This window comes from Poecilia reticulata, chromosome 6 (genome assembly GCF_904066995.2).
Source record: "Poecilia reticulata chromosome 6, P_reticulata-male-v2, whole genome shotgun sequence".
Lineage (NCBI taxonomy): Eukaryota > Metazoa > Chordata > Actinopteri > Cyprinodontiformes > Poeciliidae > Poecilia > Poecilia reticulata.
In genome coordinates this window covers 1,107,759-1,129,095 of record NC_088835.1, presented here as the reverse complement: position 1 = coordinate 1,129,095, position 21,337 = coordinate 1,107,759, and the positions used below count along the sequence as shown (strand labels likewise).

General features: G+C 38.5%; 2 protein-coding genes across 2 annotated transcripts in view; one reads left to right on the top strand and one right to left on the bottom strand.

The window, feature by feature from the left end:
* Positions 1 to 12,127, bottom strand: part of asz1 (ankyrin repeat, SAM and basic leucine zipper domain containing 1) — a 43,571-nt gene extending 31,444 nt beyond the window's left edge. Inside the window, exons 1-3 of the mRNA XM_008410652.2 lie at positions 11,939 to 12,127; positions 9,269 to 9,371; positions 9,008 to 9,130 (exon numbers count right to left, since the gene is read on the bottom strand). Coding sequence (XP_008408874.1) covers positions 9,008 to 9,130; positions 9,269 to 9,371; positions 11,939 to 12,046 — 334 coding nt within the window. The 5' untranslated portion in view covers positions 12,047 to 12,127. The remainder of the gene's footprint in view (positions 1 to 9,007; positions 9,131 to 9,268; positions 9,372 to 11,938) is intronic.
* Positions 12,128 to 14,979: 2,852 nt separating this feature from the next.
* Positions 14,980 to 21,337, top strand: part of cftr (CF transmembrane conductance regulator) — a 48,955-nt gene continuing 42,597 nt past the window's right edge. Inside the window, exons 1-2 of the mRNA XM_008410653.3 lie at positions 14,980 to 15,538; positions 16,776 to 16,886. Coding sequence (XP_008408875.1) covers positions 15,486 to 15,538; positions 16,776 to 16,886 — 164 coding nt within the window. The 5' untranslated portion in view covers positions 14,980 to 15,485. The remainder of the gene's footprint in view (positions 15,539 to 16,775; positions 16,887 to 21,337) is intronic.

The following is a 21,337-nucleotide window of genomic DNA, read 5'->3' as shown; positions in this document are numbered from 1 at the left end:
TCTATCACCCAAAATTAAAGAAATAGGGACCGATCAATCTGTGCACCCCTAGAAATGACCTCCCCTACCTAATAGCATAAAAATGGCAGAATAATGCAACTCCACTCTGTCAAAGACCAATAAACTAATTTCTAATGAACATTTAACACTGGAACTGGAAAACATTTTAAATATCCAAATACAACAAACCAAAAACAAATAAAGTCCCTGTAAACAAACTTGCCCTTCAAAATATGATTCATTAGCCTCTGACATGATAAACAGGCAAAACTAACAGCATTTATTTAGCGATTAAGCAAACACTGTTAATGTGCACCATTTTGCAATGGCTTTTTTGTATTTTGTTTGTCGGTTTAACACCACAGTGACTGTGCACTGTCAGTAAATACAGATAGTACATTGGTCAAGTTTTTTTTTTTCTCCAAGCCAGGAAAATTGCATTGGACATTTACATTTTCAGTGCAGATGCATGTTTGTTGGATAGCCGTGTTTGGTTGCTACTGTTTTATAACAAATGAAAGGTGCTGGTTAAGTGATTTACCAAGGTCATTCGGTTTGAATCGGCTTTTGAACAAATATTTAAACACCCCATCGAACCAAAAATAACATTTGGCTTTCCAGTAGACCACTGCCTATTCATGGTGCTGCTTTTACGGTTCAGTATTCACAGATTTTTCTGTGGAACGCGACTCCAAATTATTCACAGAAGATCTACACATCCACAGATTTTGTCGTAAATTTTACTCCTCAGACATTTTCCAGCACACAGCGGGTACCCGCACCTTTTCCCGACACTACTTTATTTTATATCTTTCTTTTTTTCAATGTTATTTTTCATGTCCAAGTTTACGGCATGAGGCTTGAAGTTAATAAAAGTGGCTCCATGACGCTTTGAATTTGCCTCATATGGGTTTGATTTTAACCTGGCTTTGTTCTTTTTAATGTCTGTCCCATATTTGTATGACATTAAGGGGAGTACCAACATTTGTTTTTTTCCACTTAAAGCACTGGGCACTTACAAGCATTTCTAGAGGTGTTGTTCATGGATTTTTAGCTAATCGCATATATGGCAACACTCCATATATGGTAGGGATGAACATGTGTATTTGTTTGTTTTTCTAATGCACATCTTGTGTTTTCATTTATTCCATCCTATTCATTTATATTTGTAGTGAAAACAAATCAAGCGGGAGAACACTTTACGGATCTAGATCTGGGTTAGGCTACTCAAATGATTGGAAATGAATACAATGTACCAATAACGGCAGATCTAAACATTGTGTGCTTAATAACTTCAAACTAAAGGCTTATCTTTCCCAGACTCACCACAACTCTGCACATGCCTTCAATTTTACCTTCTTTGAGATGAGAGTGCAATGTGCATCAACTAAAAACAACTCAGGGGATTAGCAGAGTGTTTCTCCAAATGTTCTCCTTTGGCGTCACAACCTTTAAGTAATGGCAGATGGGAGAATTGATACACTGGTCTGACTGGTTGTCTGGTGCTCAGCAGTAGCAGTTGGAGTAATTAAATAAAATCTGCCCAAGGCAATGATAGCTGGACTTTGATGCAACAGAGATCATCAGAAAGGTGAAGAGGCATGGCATTTATTCAAACTCAAATAGCACTTCCTTAATTTGATTTCGGATGGTATCTTACCAGAATTTACTTTTAAGATCTCTTCAGTACAAAAGTCAGTCACCATAACTTCCTATTGAAAGTGAAATAAATTGATATAAATTGGCTGCTATTAAACTGAGAGTAATATTAATAAAAAGAAAAATATCTTCTTTAAGGCCCCCAGTTTATAATTTGAAAACAAAGTAAATGAAAAATAGAAAAAGGACTGAAATACCTACTTAGAGATTGAACAGGGCCACCAAACTAAGAAACAAGCCACCTTAAGTTAACTGTTTAAACTTAGTTGCAGTAAAAAGCAATAAATATGGTGGTTGTTTAGTTTCAGCTGATAACAAAGCGGTGTTACTTTAACTTGCTTAGACTAGTTGCATTTATTAACCAGAAACCGTCCCATACAAGATGGAAGTGAAAGCTCAATAGCTAAGTAAAATGTTTATACAGTTAGACAATACAGCTCCCTACGCTTATAGAGGGCATTGAATTACAACTGTAAACTTTAATGCCAAGTTCAGGCATTCAGAGCCACATGGAAATCTGTTACTAATCAAACCTTTCTGCTGTACATGAACTGCAATGGAAATCTCAAACTTGGGGCTAAATGTGCAATTTAAAGACCAGTTGAAATAAATATATTGTCTCATGACATTTTGATTCAACTGTAGTTTATCCCTATTTTACCTGAACCTTGCCTGTTTAAAAGAAAGGTATATTTTAAAAACAAGTTGATACATATGCCTAGACTCTGACCTAAGAGAAAGAGCAACTTAGTTGAATGTCCATTAGAATTACTCTTAAATGTGGCTCAGAAAACAGATTCAGCAGCAAAATAAAACATTTTTTCCCATTCACCTCCATTTTATAGGAACTGATTAAACTTGCCGACAATTTGATAATTCTATCCCACTTCATGGTATCAATACTTTATTTTATCAACTTTTTTATTCAATTACTCGATCAATCATCAGAATAATTAATAGAATACTCGATTACTGAAATAATCGTTTACAACAGCCCTACTGCAAACAGGCAGAAATTAGGTTTTGAAGTTCAGAAATTCAACTTTAAAGAGGCAGTATTATGTAAAACCTAATTTCTTGATCTCTGCATCATGTTATAATGTTATTCCCGCATTAAAAAATACCCATAGCGTTGCCTTGATTCTTTCATGCAGGTTTGAGAAATCCTTAATTCTCCCATGGTGTGCAAAACACCTGGGTGGACCTACCGTCTTCCACATGCATCTCCTCTGAGCTGCAGTTCCCCAGCTTCCAAGGTTCCGCATTACAGAGCAGCCCTCCCCCACATCTTTGCCATTCAGCTCCTTCAGACTAGCCAGTACAAATTAGCAAACACCTGGTGGAACTACAAATCTGCTGAGCTCATTAAAGGAGCTCAGCAGATTAGACTGCAACGCTGATAAAAGGGTTAATAGTAGGGATGCTCCGATCAGGTTTTCTGCTGCCGATACCGATCACCAAGGAGGCCGGATCTCTGCCGATCACCGATATTTGTCGATCATCTGGATTGTCTGGTAATTTTTTGCTTCAGGTATAAATAGTACTATGTATAGGTGTGCCGATCGATTGGCCACCGATCATAATCGGCCGATTTCCATGAAAAAGTGTATGCTCGGTGATCGCCGATCACAGTCTCTTGTTGCCGATCAGGCAGGCTGCGAAATGCATCTCATTTCGCAGCCTGCCTGTGCAGCTGGTCTCTTTCCTTCACACTGAGCAAACATGCAGCAACAAATACTAAGCGATGTGTAACTATGACGCACTGAGTGATTGGGGACATTTGCGTGTTGCGGCGGAAAATTGAAGCAGGTCAAAATACATCAACACGATGAATCTAATATGGCATAAAACAATGCCATACTTGACGGAGTTTGGCTACATCGAGGCTCACTGCAGTAAAAAAAAAGACATATGTAGGATCAGATAGAAGGTAAAGCAGTGCGCAGCTACAAACACACGGATTAGCATAACGGTCAGAAAGCTAAACAAATAACCTGGAAAATTATTTAAGTCTTCGAGCTGCGGTGTAAGACGCTGGTTCTGCTCTCGCTGTTGAACCGCTGCTACGCGTTACAGGTAGTAATATTTTCCAGACGGAGCCACTTCTGCTCCACCTGGTAGTGACTCTCACACCGAACCTCTGCTTAAAGCTGCAGCATCTAACCTAAAAAAATAAATTTTACACACATTAAAACTTTCGCTGTCTTAACATGAGACAAATAATCTCTAAAAAAATAATCGATCTCCTCCCTGTTCTGCATAATTACTCTGCTTAGTCAGAAACAGCCAATCAGAACTAGCAGTAATCGGCTAGCCGCCATGCTATCAGGAAGTTTTTATTCAGTAACTCAGGTGGCTCTTTATTGTAATGGAACCTGTATTTAGGCCTGTCACGATAACGATAAATCAATTAATCGGACGATAAATTAAACCTATCGATCTCATTTTAATTATCGTCGTTATCGTCTCTACCTGCCTTTTTTCTTTCTGTTAATGACACTAAATGAAAAATGGCTCAGCTCCGGTGCTCTCCACTGACCCTCCCTTCCTCATTTCCTTAGTCTAATGTCCAGCGCACATTACACGAGTTGTCGGCCCATTTTCAAAACCCGAGAGACACATTAGCCGACAGAAATCCCAGGTATAATGGTTCGATTGGGTTTGTCGTGCCGTGTGGTGTCCAGCCACATGGGCACAAAATAATGGCTACAAGTCCAGTTAACTAATTTTAAAATCCGGCATTAATCAATGCTTTACTAGAATCTATCTACCTGTGATGCATGTGGCTAGAGTCAGTGTAAAGTCCTGACTGAATGAACATCATTATAATCTATTTATGTCACGTTAACGAAGAACAGCTGAAAACTTACCAGGTTTATTTTGGCTCCAGTTCCTCCCCTTGTCATTTCTATATTCTTTGCACGAAATGTTGAATAAACATTAATGTTGTTTCCACATGTCATCTCCAATGTCCGCTGGACTTCAGGTTGCGCCGTGTCAGCTGTTTGGGATTCCTCTCCGTAATTTCCCCTCAGAAAGCACGGAGGAAATCCGCGCTTTCTGATTGGCTACCTGTCACATTCAACGGGCTGCGTTAAGCTCCACGGGGAAAACCCCTGATTTAGATCGGAGCGGCCACAATGATCTACCGAAACCCATCACACACTGCAGGATGATCGGTTAGATCGGCCAACGATCTAAGATTGTCATAAGGGGAAAATAGGGGCAAAAAATGGTGTAGTGTGAACTACTGCATTAGGTAGACGGATGTGCCCGTTTTCTCTATTTAAATCTAGTGATTACCAAAGGGCTATATAGTATACAGACTTAATAATCTGCACTCTTTTGGTTGAATGCAGTATTTATTTCCACTTTGGCTTTATGTTCTTTACTTTTTATTCAAGTACGTTTTTGTTAATGGAGACCGAGTATACATTTTATTTTTGTTTTTGGTTGTTTTATTTAGTTTATCAGTTCCAGTGTTACGTGTTCTTTTGAAAATAAGGTGTATCTATCAGGAAATCACATGCATTATTAGTCATTTCCAATAAATCAGTGTCAAAAGGTCTTGAAACAATATTATTGTTTATTGCAATAATTGTTTAGACAATTAATCGTCCAGCAAAATTTGTTATCGTGACAGGCCTACCTGTATTTGCCTTTGAAAGTTAAGTTTTATACTCGAATTTCTTTGGCAATGTTGAGAGGTTTTATTTTGACTTTTTGCATTATTTAGCCTCTTCAGAGCCTTCATGTTTTCCGTCTGTTAAAGATAGTATTACCGATAGCAGTACAATTTGCACAATGCCTGTTTTGTTTTTTTCTTGGAAAAAGTTATAAAAACAAGTTTTTGTCTATATTAAGGTGAATTCATGGTTCCTTTTCCCACATAATGTAACCGGTAGTGCTTATGATTTAAAATAATAATAATTATGTGATTGGTATCAGTGACCCTCATGGGTGATCGGAATCGGCAGGAAAAAACCTGATCGGCACATCTCTAGTACTATGTGATCTGACAAAATTAAAAAATTATCTGGCAATAAATTTACCTAATTTAGGCATAAAACATGCAAAATATTTGCAGGCATAATACGGCAGCTATTCAGTCAAAAAGACAACTGAAAAACTTGCAATCAGTAAAATAATATTTAATAGTAAGGCTCTCAGTACTCAAAGTCAAATGCAGGTTGCATCAAAATAAACAATCCTTCCTCATAGCATGGCTAGGTGATTAATGCTGGTTCTGATTGGCTGTTTCTGACTGAGCGGAGTAATTCTGCAGAACACAGGAGGAGGCAGAGGAGATAGATTATTTTTTCTGAGATTATCTGTCTTGTGTTAGGACAGCGAAAGTTTTAATACATATCTAAAGTCTTTTCTTTTTTTTAAGTTACGTACTGCAGCTTTAAGCAGAGGTTCGGTGTGAGAGTCACTACCAGGTGGAGCAAAAATGACGCTCCGTCTGTGAAATATTACTACCAGTAGAGCGCAGCGGCGGTTCAACAATGAGAACAGAACCAGCGTCTTACACCGCCAGCTTGAAGACTTAAATTATTTTTCAGGTTATTTGTTTCGCTTTCTGACCGTGATGCTACCAGAGTGACTGTTGGTAGTTGTGCGCTGCTTTACTGGCCGTTTCGGATGTCCTTTTTTCCTGCGTTGAGCCTCGATGTAGCCAAACTCAGTCAAGTGTTTGTTTTTTAAATGTCACATTAGATTTGTTGTGTCGATGCATTTTGACGTGCTTCACCCCTGGGGTAAATTTCCACCGCAACACGCAAACTCCCCCATTCACTCAGAGTGTTCAAGTTCCACAACACATTGCTTAGGATTTACTGTTGCGCGCTTGCGCAGTGTAAAGAAAAGAGGAGATAAGCTTCACACGCAGGCTGCAAATGAGATACAGGTGATCGGTTTTGGTGATCGGCAACAAGAGAAGGTGATCGGGGATCACCGGTCATACACATTTTCACAGGAATCAGCCGATTATGATCGGTGGCCGATCGATCAGCACACGTCTAGTTAATAGTGGAGCCATGTTGTGATGACTTCCTGAAGGTGCAGTTTCTAAAAGAGCAGAAGTTTTTAAAAAGACAGAGGCCCAATTTCAAGATGTTAAATCAGGAAGTAAAATTTTTTAAGTCATATTTTAAATGTAGAGCATTTAATAACAACTGAAGTTACATAGTTACTTCATTATGCCTTAAAATAGCGGTTTTCAACATGGGCGGTACTGCCCCCCAGGGGACGTTCAGAGGACGGCAGGGGGCGCTGGCGGACATTTTTACAAAAGGGGGGCGCTGGGATGCCTTTGGGGGCGTTTGGTCGAAGCTAAACTTTACACCTTAAATGCACAGCAATGCCAGTTTAGACTTTGAGCAACTTGGTAAAACTGTATTGTGTAACATTAAACCATGCTTGGCTGCAACTGTATCGATGACAGCTCTTCTTCTATTCAGTGTTTGTTAGCTTCTGTTAACTTCTTGGCGCAGCTCCGTTCTCCTGCTGCTGGTAGCTAAAATCACGATACCCTCACTGTGTATCCCTCTGAGAAATGAATCCATTTAAATAAAGAAATCAAGAAATCCCTCCATGGGTGACACCACAATAGAGAGTGTTCATTGTATAGCGTTAACACCGGTGCTGTAAGTGGTCCGGTATGAAACGGGTGTGATAGAACAACACAGCACTTTTAAATTTCAATAATCAGAATGCAGAAATTGTTTCCGTTGTTTTAAAAGGTTTATGTCAGTCTGCCTTTTCCCCATCGATACGCTTCCCAACCGCCCTGCAACATACGCGGTAAAAAAATAAAATAAAATAAAAAACGACGTGCACATTGCGCAAAACTCTGAAACAGGAGAAGCGGAACATAAAACGGAGAGACGAACTAGATGTGAATTATGGCATAAAAACAGAGAATCCGACGCTGAAAAGTGAAAAATCAACACATGATGTGACACACATGATGATTAGGCGGTGCAGCAGGTGAGGGGTGAAAATTACTGATGGTGAGCGTCAATAATTGATCAAATAAATCTAGCAACAGGAAAGAAACTAAAGTGGACATAGCAATAAACCAAGAGAGGATAATACTAATGGAATGAAACTAAATGGAAATGAATGAAGAACAATATGCAAGAATAAACCAAGAAACTAAAGTAAATACATAGGAATAAACTGGTATGGCAAGACCTTTCGAGCAATAATGTATGGCAAGAATAAACAGACACTATTTCCAGATAAAAGGTGAAATAATATTGCTGAAATGTCATGGGTTTGTTGAGACCACATCTAATACTGAGAATAAATATATCTTACAGACCATAACAGTATCACTTATTTATGTTTTTAATTAGATTTGATATATTTCAATATTATTTTTCATGTCAGTGTTAATGTCATGAGTCTGATGACTCCAAGACACTTTCAATTTGACTCATTAGGATTTGATAAAGAACCAGATTTGTTCTTTGTAATTTCTGTCCAGTAAAACTATTGATCTATAAATCAATAGATAGGTCTATATAAAGATATAATCCATGTTTCTGTCTCATATTTGTATGGCATTAAAAGGACCTGGAACTTTTGTTTTTCCACTGAAAGCTCTGGTTTGCACAATAAATGCCATGTGGGTGAAATTTTATGGATGATACTCTGATGTCCCATTCTCCTGAAGGCAGCACAGAGCTGCACTACCAGAAACTGACAAACACTGAAGAGAAGAAGTTATGATTAATGTAGTTACAGTTCTATCCATATTTTAATGTTGCAGAGCTCAGTCGTTTGCAAATAGTTCAAAGTTTAAACTGGCATGTTGAACATCTTTTATCTGGTCATTTTGTGGCATATTTAACAACTAGAAAATGGAAAAGAATAAGAATATTTTTTCCACTCTGATTGGCTGCTGTTAGGCCTACCAATTTTAACTTGAATGTTCATTGCATTTTTTGTAGATGCCTGTATTATTTTTATATTATTATATGTATGATTTTTGATGATAAATACAGAAACAAGCATAAAAATCAAAACATCTACAATAGTGATAGTAATATTAATGATAAAATAATGGTCAGTGCAAAGTAGGCTGCAAATTCTTTGGTGGGGGGTGGTGAGGGACCTGGATAAAGGCTAGGGGGGCGCTGGCCCAAAAAAGGTTGAGAAACACTGCCTTAAAATGTTTGCTGTGCCTGGAAAACACATAATACTGCCCCTTTAAAGATGATAAGTTTTTTAGTTTCAGGTTTTGCTTTCTGACATTATTGCTACAGCGTGAGCTAATTTACTTGCTTCTAAAACTTTCTTTATAATCTACAGAAGAGTCTTGTTTACACCGCAGTCTGACCTTTGCTGAAATTGGCACTGGCTCCTCTGTCCAACAGCAGCCTGGCCAGGTTGCAGTTTGCCACACTGACGGCATACATGAGAGGAGTCCATCCAAAGCCCAGCCTGGTTTCCACATCCAGGCCTGTCCAAAACATCGTTACAAAAAAACAAAAACAAAGAGTAAGGCTGTTACTCATTTGGGTTAGTCTTATCCTTAGTACCATTTTATGTACCACAAAACAGCTATTTTTTAAATCACGTCTGTGAAGCAAGTATGTACCATTGTCCAACAGTTGTTTGACAGTATCTGTGTCTCCTTCACTGATGGCTTTTTTCAGCACCGAGATGTTGTCGCCTGAACCCACCTCAGCAGAGGCTAAGTCCTAAGGAAAACACAAAAGCATCCCTGTTACTGTCCCAAGAATTGTTTTAGTTGAACAAGAAATGAACAACAGCTCTATTGATGTCTGACAATCTCAAAGTGGAGGATGAAAACTCAGCGGTATCAGAGTAACATTTAGCAACAAGTACCAAAACAGTGTTTAGGAGGAAAGCCTGCTTTGTTTTTACAATCCAATATTTGCTTGGCTAGTATATTACATGAACTATGCATTCAGTTAGTTCTTGCCAGTGATATATTACACCTATAATGGGCCTTCACTTTCTCATGTGCCCACCACTGATACAGATCTAAGGCAGTGCTTCTCACTGCCCTGCTTGTTTTAGTTGCGTCTCTTCTCCAGCACGCCTGCTTCTAATGTTAGCATTAGCTCCTGCATGCCGTCAAACGCTGCAGAAGCCTGGTAATCACCCTTTTATTCAGGCCAGGTGTGTTGCAGAAGGGAAACACCTAAAACATGCAGGATAATGGTCCCTGAGGACTGGAATTGAAAAACACAGATCCAAGGCTAACTTCACACGGCAGGCAAATACAAACCATATTCAGCTTTTTCACGGCAGTCGGGCCAGCTCAATTCCAATCTTTTCACCCAAATAAAAATTAAAATATGATCTCTGCCACTTCTTTATGTAGTACTAAATGGGAGATGTATCCGTGTTTGTAAGGAGAAACGTTGTGATGGCGTGCTGAAAGTAGTGTCAAAAAGAGCAGAAGCTTCTTAAAGAGACAAAGGCCTGATTTCAATACGTCAGGTTGCGAAGTCACATTTCTCTTAAGTTTTATAAACGGCATTTTTATAACAACTGAACATAGCACAGTTACATGACTGTAAAAAATTGCTATTTGATTAACTATAATTAATCAAAGCCTCTAATTCATTTGGTTAAATGTTTTAATCATTCACTTTAATTTGCAGATGACACCGATTGTAATTTTCAACAAACTTATGGTTTACTAATATGTCATTAAAAACTATTTTTGTCTTTAAATTGGAAGTTTTTGAGAAACAGTTTAGTGTGGACCATTTAACACCTTTTCTTCTTCCTGCCTAAGGAGAACATTACCTTCAATTGAGCTGAAGGAGGAACATCTACTTTTTAAATTTCACTAAAGAAAAATAATCTTTTCCACTTTATGGCTCTTCAAAATGAGGTAATCGTCACTGTCTACATACAAACACAGGGTCTGCCACGGAGACAGTAGCCTATGGTGCCAAGTGCTGAAGACAAAAAATAAACAAAAACGCAAACAGAATAAAATAATTATCAGCAAACACCAGTAGCTCTGACAGGCACCCCTTTCTCATGTTCTGTATTTAAAATGTAAATCATTAAAATCCTTTTTTTAAAAACAGTCCCTCATGTTAATGGGTCTCTCCGCTGTTGATAAAAGCAAAATATAAACATAGCTAAAAGTTAATGTTAGCATGATTTGTAATTTCAGACATAAGTTAGTTCACTATTTGAGTTTTCCAGCTGAATAGGCTGCAAACTGATGTTAAAACAGACTTAAATAATTGGGTTTTTTTTCTTAAGGCAAACATATTTTTACTCCATTCCCGACCAGTCATTATTTATAGTCCTCCTGATGTTCAAGAATCCAAGTTTTATATTAGGTTTTTAATTCATGTTGCCTTGTCGTGTGTGAACAGAATGGGAGTTTCTGCTTTTATGTATTAATTCCCATCTTTTGTTTCTTTTCTTTTCAAGATGAATCTTTTCATCTTTTCTACTGTCTGTTTTTATCCTTATATTTCACAAGTACAATCTGAATGTCAAGTTTTTATTGCTGACAGAATAGGATAGGAAATTAAATTGATTAGACTGGGGAACAGAGATGTTTTAGCTCAGGAGTTTTCAACAGCAGCCCTCATGGGGCTATACGGGACATAATGTGTTTAGTTAGATAAGTGTGTTGTGACCTTTATTTTACATAACCATAATCCCATTTAATAATGTTATATTGAACACATGAAGTAGTCAGTCTCCTAAAGCTGCACGTTTTCCTTTTACTGTTCAGCAGAAGGTAAAGATAATCTACTTCGTCCTGGACAGATTAACTTTTTCCCCCACATATGTCCACATGAAGGCTCTTAATTTGTCGATTTTTACCGTACATGCATATAACCTTTAAAATTAATTAAGATTCTATAGAGACTGAAAACGTATTTGGTTAACATGCCTACTACTGGCAGCTATTTTTATCGAAATTAAATAAACTGACTGCATGGAGGCATGGCAAGAAGTGCGAAGGTGCCCCAGCTGAGCTGTCGAAAACAGGAAAGTGCAGAACTTTGGCGGATTCGTATAGTTTGATACTTGAATCGTTTTATTGTAATTTATCATATTTTTTTAAATGGCGTTTGCTCTCCGTAACGATCTTTTCGCTAAAGCATCTTACTGACATTAGAAAAATAAATACATTTAGAAAATAAAAAGGTTTGCTAAGCTAGCTTGAGTTACTTCCCCGAGCTGCCATTCGGGTATAGCTTTAAAATATAAAGTTAAAAAAACAATGGCGGAAGCAAAACTTAAACTTATTTACAGTAACCTTTATGCCAGAAGTCTTGTTTTCCGAAAAGGAGCCAATGTCCCACTCGTCGTTGCTGGCGTCGCTTTCATCTCCAGCCGGGAAGGCGAACTCATTAACGCTTCCCATATTTCCAGCTAACAGCTAATGGAAGCCAACATGAGTGAACAGAATGGCGACTGAGAGGGAGGGAGTAGGCGGAGTAAATGATAAGTGACGACGTACCATATTAAATTAAATAATAATAATAATAAATGAATGAAAGTGGAACATGTTGCAGCTGTATTGAGATGACTTACTTTGCTCTGCTGAAAAAATACACCAGTATCCACTGTGGCTAAAATATAGCTTTAAGCCATATTTTTGCTATCTAGAGGGGAAAATGTACCTTTTTTTTCATCCTGGCAGTGTTCAGTAACTGGCGCATTAACTCTTGTGCGTGCGAAGACTGAGGCAAACGTAGATGACTGTGGAAAATGATACAAGTTTTTCATTCCCATCCCCACAGTTCATTTCAACATACAAGCGCATACAGCGCTACATTGCTCTATGCGTCATAAAACTTTGCTCTCTCCAGCAATTTCTCTGTCATCTCTTTAAAAGTACTTTAAATTGGGCTGCATAGTGGCGCAGCTGGTAGAGCTGTTGCCTTGCAGCAAGAAGGTTCGACTCCCGGCCGGCGGTCTTTCTGCGTGGAGTTTGCATGTTCTCCCTGTGCATGCGTGGGTTTACTCCGGTTTCCTCCCACGGCCCAAAAACATGACTGTCCGGTTAATTGGGCTCTCCAAATTGCCCCTAGGTGTGAGTGTGTGTGTGTGTGTGCATGGTTGTTTGTCCTGTGTGTCTCTGTGTTGCCCTGCAACAGACTGGCGACCTGTCCAGGGCGACCCCGCCCCTGGCGCGAAACGTTAGCTGGAGATGGGCACCAGCAACCCCACTGAGGGACAAGGGTGCAAGAAAATGGATGGATAAATTGGAAAAGCCATGTGGTTACATCCTAAAGTATATAACATTTATACTTTTGATTCCAAAAGTCTAAACCTTTGGGGTCAAAAGTTTAAACTTTTTTGAAAAGAAAAATACATTTCTTGCTGTTGAGGTCAAAAGTTTTAACTTTGAATGTATGTTTTTGTTTTTTGTTTTGGGGATGGCCACACATCTTATTGTAATGATGCAGCATAACTTCAACAAGTAAAAATTAAAAGTAGCTGTACGCAAAATTGCTCAAGTAAGATTTAAAGAGTGTTCCGTAATAAGGCTATTCAAGTACAGAGTAACTGATTATAACATCTGATGTAATATTTTTGTCTGACAGACAAAAATATCGTTCTGTGCAAAGCCTGGTGTTTTGAAGACTCCAATGTAAAAAACGAACATGAATAAATAACGTATTTTACAAAATGACACATTTTTATTCCCAACCACTTATGAAACTAACACTTATAGCAGGTAATGTGTGTTTAAATAGTTCAGTCAAGCAGCTATGCGCCTAGATAAACACTCTTGTTTTTCTTACTTGGAATTCAGCATCATGCTTCATAAATATGGAACCAAGTGGGAGCAACTAAAGTGAGAAAAGAAGAGGATCTGAAACTGAAGTGGTCAGATGAGGCTGACACAGAAATGTTAGTACTGTCTTTCTGACATGTTTCAAACAACAATACATTTGCAGTAGTAACATCAAAAAGCACAATAATTCATTTAAAAGTTCATAAATAATAAAAACTTTTCAACTTTTCAAATTTGACACGGGTCAAATTTGAAAAGATATGTCTCTTTGTTTTTTAATCTCACACCTTGCTTCCAGATAAGGTATTTCTGATTGTTTATTTGAGGAAATCTGAGTAAAAGCTTTCTAACTTTAGCTCCTAAAACTTGTTTTTCTAATGTATTGCTCATAGTGTCACTGCTAAGCATCCTGCCGTTTTTTCTGCTCTCTGATGATTTTCAGGAGTACATGTCACCCTTTAGGGTAGATGCAGAGATTAAAGATGGAGAGAGGAATAAAGCAAGGAAGCTGAAAGCCTCACCTGGTTATTTGCTTCTGTCTCAAGCTGCATTTAATCCGTGTTAAAACAGACCAGGGCATTACCAAAACAGCACAGACCAAACCAGACCTGGGAGCAGCCTGACACACCCAGTCCAGAAGGGGTCGCTCTTTCCTCTGAACAAGGCATACACACTGTTTATTCAGCAAAAATTGTAAGCAAACCGTAGCAGAAGTCCACGTTTTTTCTCTCTTTCTCTTAAACACAGAAAATTATTATTTTTTTCTTTCAATGTAATCATGTTTAAATGCACCTTTAAAAAAACCAAACACGAGTCAAAGCTATGTAAACGTAGTATAAGAGTGAAGTATATGAAATGTTTCTGCTGAGCTCTCAGATTCAAATAATTTTTTTAATCATTTTCCGTGTTTATTTTACTTCAAGCAAATTTAAAGAGTTCTGTATTTCATGTGGACAAATTTTACATAAATCTCTTTCTTTACTTGGGTTTCTCCAATGCGTCAGAATATATTATGATCACATTGACTAAACTGGTATTAGTGATGCCTACTGTATGTGGTCCTAACTGTAATCTGAAGCACAATCTGCACTCCTTAACCAGTAAGCTTGCTTTTGATTTTAACTTTTACATATATATCGTATGTCTGTCATTTAAAGAGACAGGACGGCACCTGAAGCCCTGCATAGTCCATTTGTTTTCCTTCAGACACAGCAGAGAGAAGCAAATCCCTGAGTCTGACACGAGCTTCAAGGATTTTTTAAAATTTCTTTCTCAAAACAACCACCCAGCTAAAAAAAAAAAAGATTGGGTACTATTATTATGCTGATAGGAGTTGCACAGAAGCCAAAGGCTTCCTGCACTTTATCTCCGTTCCCTTCAGGAATGCCTTCAGGTTATGATCCTCCCTCTCCTGACACTGGATGTAACTTGGCACTGATAAAAAGAAAAAAGAAAAAATGATTCAAATTTGTTTGAATGTCCCAGAACTGTTTCTGATGTCTTTTTTTGTGAGTCAGAGACAACCAGCAAAGTGTACTGCAGTATAAAACCCCAGGTGGGTCAGCATTCATTAGCAGTTCAGTGCACATGACATTTGATAAAGCTCTTATTGCAATTCAGTATTGAAAATAGCAATATCATGAGGCTTGTCAGTTCACATCAGCTGGTTTAACCACCTATTCTTCTTGTTGCCACAATATGCAACCCCGAAGCTCTGTGGCGTGGAAATGACGTCCAAACGCAAGTTCAGGCGAGTCAGCCAATAAAAGATGGACTGTCCCTGCATTGTCCCGCGGAGCCAACAGGAGAAAGGGACAGAGCTTAGGAAGCGGACAGAGCAGAGACACCTTCACAGGACTCATATCGCGGTCTGTTTAGGGATTGAGGAGGGAAATAACGCAGCTGCAGCATTACTTTAAGACCCAGCACAGAGGGGAGGACAAAATCACACACCCCTCCTGTCTGAATTTCCTCGGGAGCTGCGTGGGGGGACACACCAATGTGATCGAGGCTCAGGGACCCTCAGGTGCAGAGAAAACAAACTGGCGGGGCTCTTAGGATGCAGAAGTCACCGGTGGAAGATGCAAACTTCTTCTCTAGATTTGTCTTTTGGTAAGGGATGGTTCTGCTTCATTCTTCGGCTTGTTGCGGCGGCGACCGGCTGGATTCCTCACTTTCATTCACTTTTCATTCAGAAACGACCTTGGCTTTGATGTGACTTTATCAAATGGGAAGCGGGATTATGTCAGCAAGTGCGCAAAGTATCTTTCTACAAATAGGATTTTCATTGCGGTTGAAGGAAGTTTTGCGTAATTCGGGGTGCGCTCCGATGAGCAGGCAGGTGATTCTGGGCTGCATCTTCGGGAATGTAAACCTATCCATCCACCCATCCATTTTCTTTACACCCTGGTCCCTCAGTGGGGTCAGGAGGGTTGCTGGTGCCCATCTCCAGCTAACGTTCCGGGCGAGAAGCGGGGTTTACCCTGGACAGGTCGCCAGGCTGTCGCAGGGCAATGCACACACACACACACACACACACACACACACACACACACACACACACACACACACACACACACACACACACACACACACACACACACACACACACACACCTAGGGACAATTTGGAGAGGCCAATTAACCTAACAGTCATGTTTTTGGACTGTGGGGGGAAACAGCTCTGCCAACTGCGCCACTGTGCAGCCGGAATGTAAACCCATAAAACTGAAATGAAACTGGACTCAAAATGAAGAAGACAAATCTGAGAAAGCCAAAAGCAAACAAACAAAAAACCCCTTTATAAAACATAAAGTTTGGGGACGTCATTTTTTTATTTCAGACCTGATGTGTTTTACACTTGACTATGATATTTGTGTTTTAGTAATTTTTTTCCCTCCTTTGAATCAAAAGGAATTGACTATAGTTTGGCAATATGCGCTTCAGGTATAAGGTGCTAGAAATAAGGAAGCACAATTCAGCATTTGTCAATACCTCCAAATTAGCGGGTTTAATGTCCTTTCTTGAATATTTTCCCAACAAGTCAAGCCAATCACTTGACATTAAAAATGAAAAATCTACTCTTATTACAACTAAGCATAGTTTATATAAAATATTCCAGTTTCTTTTTTCTACCAGAGCTTCTAATAACAGTCTAAATTCAGCTAAAAGCGTTCAGCTTTTTGTGTCTCCTTCCTTAGACTAGAGAAAGCCTGACATCAACTCCAAGACTTACAGGACAATTTAAACACATATTTGTTTATGATTTTGCAACCAGCTTTTGTGTGTGTTGAGCAATGTCTTTGCTTCAAACAACTGATAGCCAACTCTGTGGTTCCCCCCGTCCCCAGGTGGATATCTCCTCTACTGAGGAAAGGTTTCACTAAGAAGTTGGAGCTGGCTGACGTCTACAAGGCTCCCTCGTTTGATCTGGCAGACACCCTCTCCGAGAGACTTGAAAGGTCTGTGAATCGCAATATTTTAATTCACACTTAGTTTTCTCATGTTGCCATAGAACAGCCATAAAATGTCATTTAATTTTGGGATTTTATGTGAATGTAGGTGAACATTAAATGAAAGGAAAGAGTAGCAAAACAAAAAACAAAAGACAAAAGAAAAACTCCATCAGGTCCCAGTTAGAGTGCCAGGTAGGAAACTTGTGGAGGAAGGGAAGCTCTGGAAAAAAGGAAGTGACCACTTAAAATGATCAGTTTCTCTGATTTCACTTTTTACAGATATATGTTTGAGTAAAATGAACATTGTTCTTTTATTCTATGAATTTCTGACATGTCTCTGAAATTCCAAGCAAAAATTTAGTATTTATTGCCGAAAATGAGAAATGGTCAAAATAATTAAAAAAGATGCAGTGCTTTCAGATCTCAATTAATGCAAAAAAAAAAAAAAAAACAAGTTCATATTAATTCAGTGTAGTGTTGTTGTTTTTTTCATCCAGACTGCTTCCCGCGCCCCCCTGCAATGGCAGGGGGGGGGGTGGGGGCGCCATTGCAAACTGTGGGGCTTGCTGCGGCGGCTACCGGCTGTGGGGCGCCCCTAGGGGGGTGCGCCCCACAGTTTGGGAACCTCTGATTTAGTGGAACAACCAGGAGGTTTTCAATGGGGTTCAGTGCAGTGGGCTCTTCATTTTATCCAGAGCTGTATATGGTCAAATTTCGTGGCAACATTATGCTGTTGGGATGCTTTTCTTTAGGTGAATGGGCAATATGCCAAGGAATCTTGAAAAAAAATCTCTTAGAGGCTTCAGAAGGTTTGTGGATCAATAGGTGTGAAACTCCTGTCATTAAAGGCCTATGTTCTGTATCTCTGGTGCAAAAAAAACTGAATCAAATGACTGGCATATGTCAACAGAATGTAGTCAAGGTCTATTATAGAGTTCTGCTTGTGTAATTCAGGTATTTTGAAGCTGAGATGATGTGTCTAAAAGTAGCAGGACTGGCCCCAGGGGACTGGAGTTTGACACCTGTGGTAAATCTAAGCATATTTGTGAAATAAAATAACCCAGTCAAATTCCAGACCTGACCTGAAAGTCTGTGGGGAGATTTATAAACTTCTGTTCAGAGATACTCTTTATCCAATGTGTCTAAAGTTTTACTGAGAAAAATGGCTAAAGATTCCAATCTTTATATAAAGCTTTTTTTTTTTGTTTTTTGTTTTAACTCAAAAGACAAGTCTGTAATTTATTAGATGTAGAATCATGGTTTGTAAACAAACCATGATTCAGAATGGTTTGTTTACATCTGCACACCACATATTTTAAATCTTTATTTGTTAAAAAAAAAAAACAAACAAACATTTTTTTACCTTTTAACCTTTTACTTTGAAATCATACAATACATTATGTTGGTTTATCATATAAAATCTCCCCCTCCCAAAAAAAAAAAAACTCTGTTTGTAGTTGTAATGTTTTGAAAAGGGAAAATATTGATAATATTAATACTTTGCCAAGAAACTTTATCCTCACAAGTTACCTTATTAGCTACACTTAACTAGATTCAGACAGTTTTCCAAAACGTGTGACTGAAATTGGTCCAGAGCATGACATTGTCATGGAAACACAAACATATTAAAGGGTTCTGATATAAAGGTGAAAAATGTAAAAAAAAATGGTTTGGTGCGCTTTTACCAAGACAGCCTTAAAGCACAGGCACTCTGTTCAGTGTCAAAACAATATAAAGCATTACTTCATTTCCTGTTTTAACAAATGGGAAAACCACTTCAACAAGTTCACCAAAACATAAAATAATCATAATAATCTGAGTAATTTAAGACAAATTTAACTTTGTAATCCTCCTTTATATTCTACTTTACTTGTCAACAGCAATCTTGCTTGTTTTCTATTAGAAATATTAAGAGTGGCTGACAAAAATCCATCAGACAATTGAAAAAAATCCTCCTGCTTCAGTTCCACAATCTGATCTGACTTTAATTGCTGTGTAGTTTGATGTGTTGATGCGAGCAGCAACTGGATCTCCAAAACTGTTATCAGCATTTATTGCACTGAATTTATTGCCCTGTGCTACAAGAATGGCTTGATAACATTGAATAAAAGCTCTGCAGAAATTTGTCATAGAGTCCAGTTATTGCCCTCAGCTGTATACAAGTCTGTGTGTTTGTAAGGAATTTGAAGACCATGCGTGTCTCTTACACATATCTACTGCAAGCTGAATGTAAAGAAGTGAGAGTTTCACTGAGGATGAGTTGGTTTAGAGTCTGTAATCTCTAAATTTGTCTTGAAATTGTGCGTCTGACCTTTTCGTGTGTTTACAGTAGTTGGCCACATGCCATCCTTTCTTCTGGACACACTTAAAATATGGGTTGGCATTTGAAACCGAGTTAGACACAAACCAAACCTGCATATGCCAACAAACAGCGAAGCAGTGGACAGACGTTTTATTGATGTCATACTCCTGTCCTTTTTCCGTCTTACTCACCACTTCTCTCTTTTTTCATTTTTATTTTTTTCTTCCTTGCAAAATATCAGACGTTAATTTATATTATACCTCAATGACAGATTTCGCTTAGCGTCAGGTGTTGGAACTACTGGTGGATGAGGATTTTTTTTGACATCTTACTTGCATGTTTTTCCTTTTGTCTCGCGGTACTAGATTGACCTCGTAGGATAATGAAAAAAAACAACAACATAACTTTGGAAGAGTTTTTCTTTCCTTTTAGAGCTATCGGATTTAGTTTTCAGTGTTAAACACCCGCAGCATGGCACATCGACCTTGGACTTACTGGTCTCCCAGGGGCGCTTATCACCTGAGTGATGCCAACAGACCAGTTAATACAGATGGGTGAAAAGTCAGCCTTAACAAATGTCAGTGTGCCCACAGGGTGATAAATGAGCTTTGTTTTTTTTGTGTTTTTTTTTGTTTCAGTCTTCTCGATCGGCAAACATTGAGGACTTGTGGGAATGTATATTTACCCTCCTTAAAAGTGTGCTTTTTACTATCAGCCACTCCATCATCCTTTGTTTCGCTCAAGTTTTCAAGCTTTGTGGAATGATTTACCTGAGTATTAACTAGAATATAGTAAAAGAAATTAAATAGATCTGAGTGCAACACATCTAGTATTTTTTTTCTCTGGAATCTCACCCGTAAACCATACTCTTTGCTGTAATTTAGTTTTTTTTTTCCTGTATGTATCGAGATATTTAAAAAGAATTTGGTGTAAATGCAAGTGTACAAAAATCTAAAAAAAGAAGAGATCACAGTATTTATTAAACAAGGATGAAGCAGCCATCTTAAGGAGCAGTAACAGGAAATGCTTTTCGTATGACTTTGGTCCACTTTTCTTAGCTTTAGTTCATTCATATTTTATTTGTTACTCTTTTAAGGTCAAATCACAGCAATTCAGTCAGGTTGAGGTCTGGGCCATTTGCATGATGTCTGTCTTATTTCTCAGCTGCTCTGTTCTCGATTTACTGCCATGGTTGGGATAATTGTCCTGATCCATGACATGTTGGCCAAGTGTTACAAGTGTAGTGATCAGACATCCTCACGTTGAACAGTGCAGCATACAGAGGAGTTCATGGTTGCCAGTGGCTTCAACACAAACTCAAACCATTGCTCTCACGTCACCATGCCTGGCAGCTAGTTGTGTTTTGTTTCAGTAAACATGGCGGTGCATTATGACCAAACATCTTTATGGTTTAATCCAGAGGTTCCCAAACTGTGGGGCGTGCCCCATAGGGGGGGCGCCGTGCTATTGCAAGGGGGGCGCGGGAAGCCGTCTGGATGAAAAAAAGACAATCAAAAAACCATGAACACTGTTTTTACCTTAAAGTCTCCAACTCTCTGTTATTCCTCTGTCAATTTGATACAGTAGGGGCTTCCGCACTTCCCATATCTGTGTCCTCTGTCACTTTTATCAGCAGTTAAAACTGTTTAATTCGTTGTTAACATGTCGTAACCTGTTTTTCCGAGCCGCCTTCAAAAGCAAGAAATAGTTTGGAAACCACTGGGGGGGCCCAGGAGAAAAAGTTTGGGAACCACTGGTTGAATCTGTTCAAAACAAAAATGAATAGGAAGTTTGATGTTCTTTCAGATACAGATTAGGATTACGTCATATTTGGAAGGTGGAGAGCTAAATGTCGTAATATTAGATTTTACTGGAAAAAGCTGTATGAATGAAAATTAAAGTTTCACTGTAGCTTTCTATTTTTTTGTCCTAAATATCTTATTTTCTACTCATGTGTTCGTGAGCAGAATGGCATTAGATTATGAAGGGCTAGAAAGTGTTTATGATCTGCCAATTCAGAGAGAGATTGTGATATCATCTGTGGGAAATATTCTGTCTGTTGCTGTCCTATCCACTTACACAGATTATACAGTTGTTTTTTTTTTTTACAATGTGTGACATCCGCTTAGAAGGTTTTTGTGATCTAAATTTTATT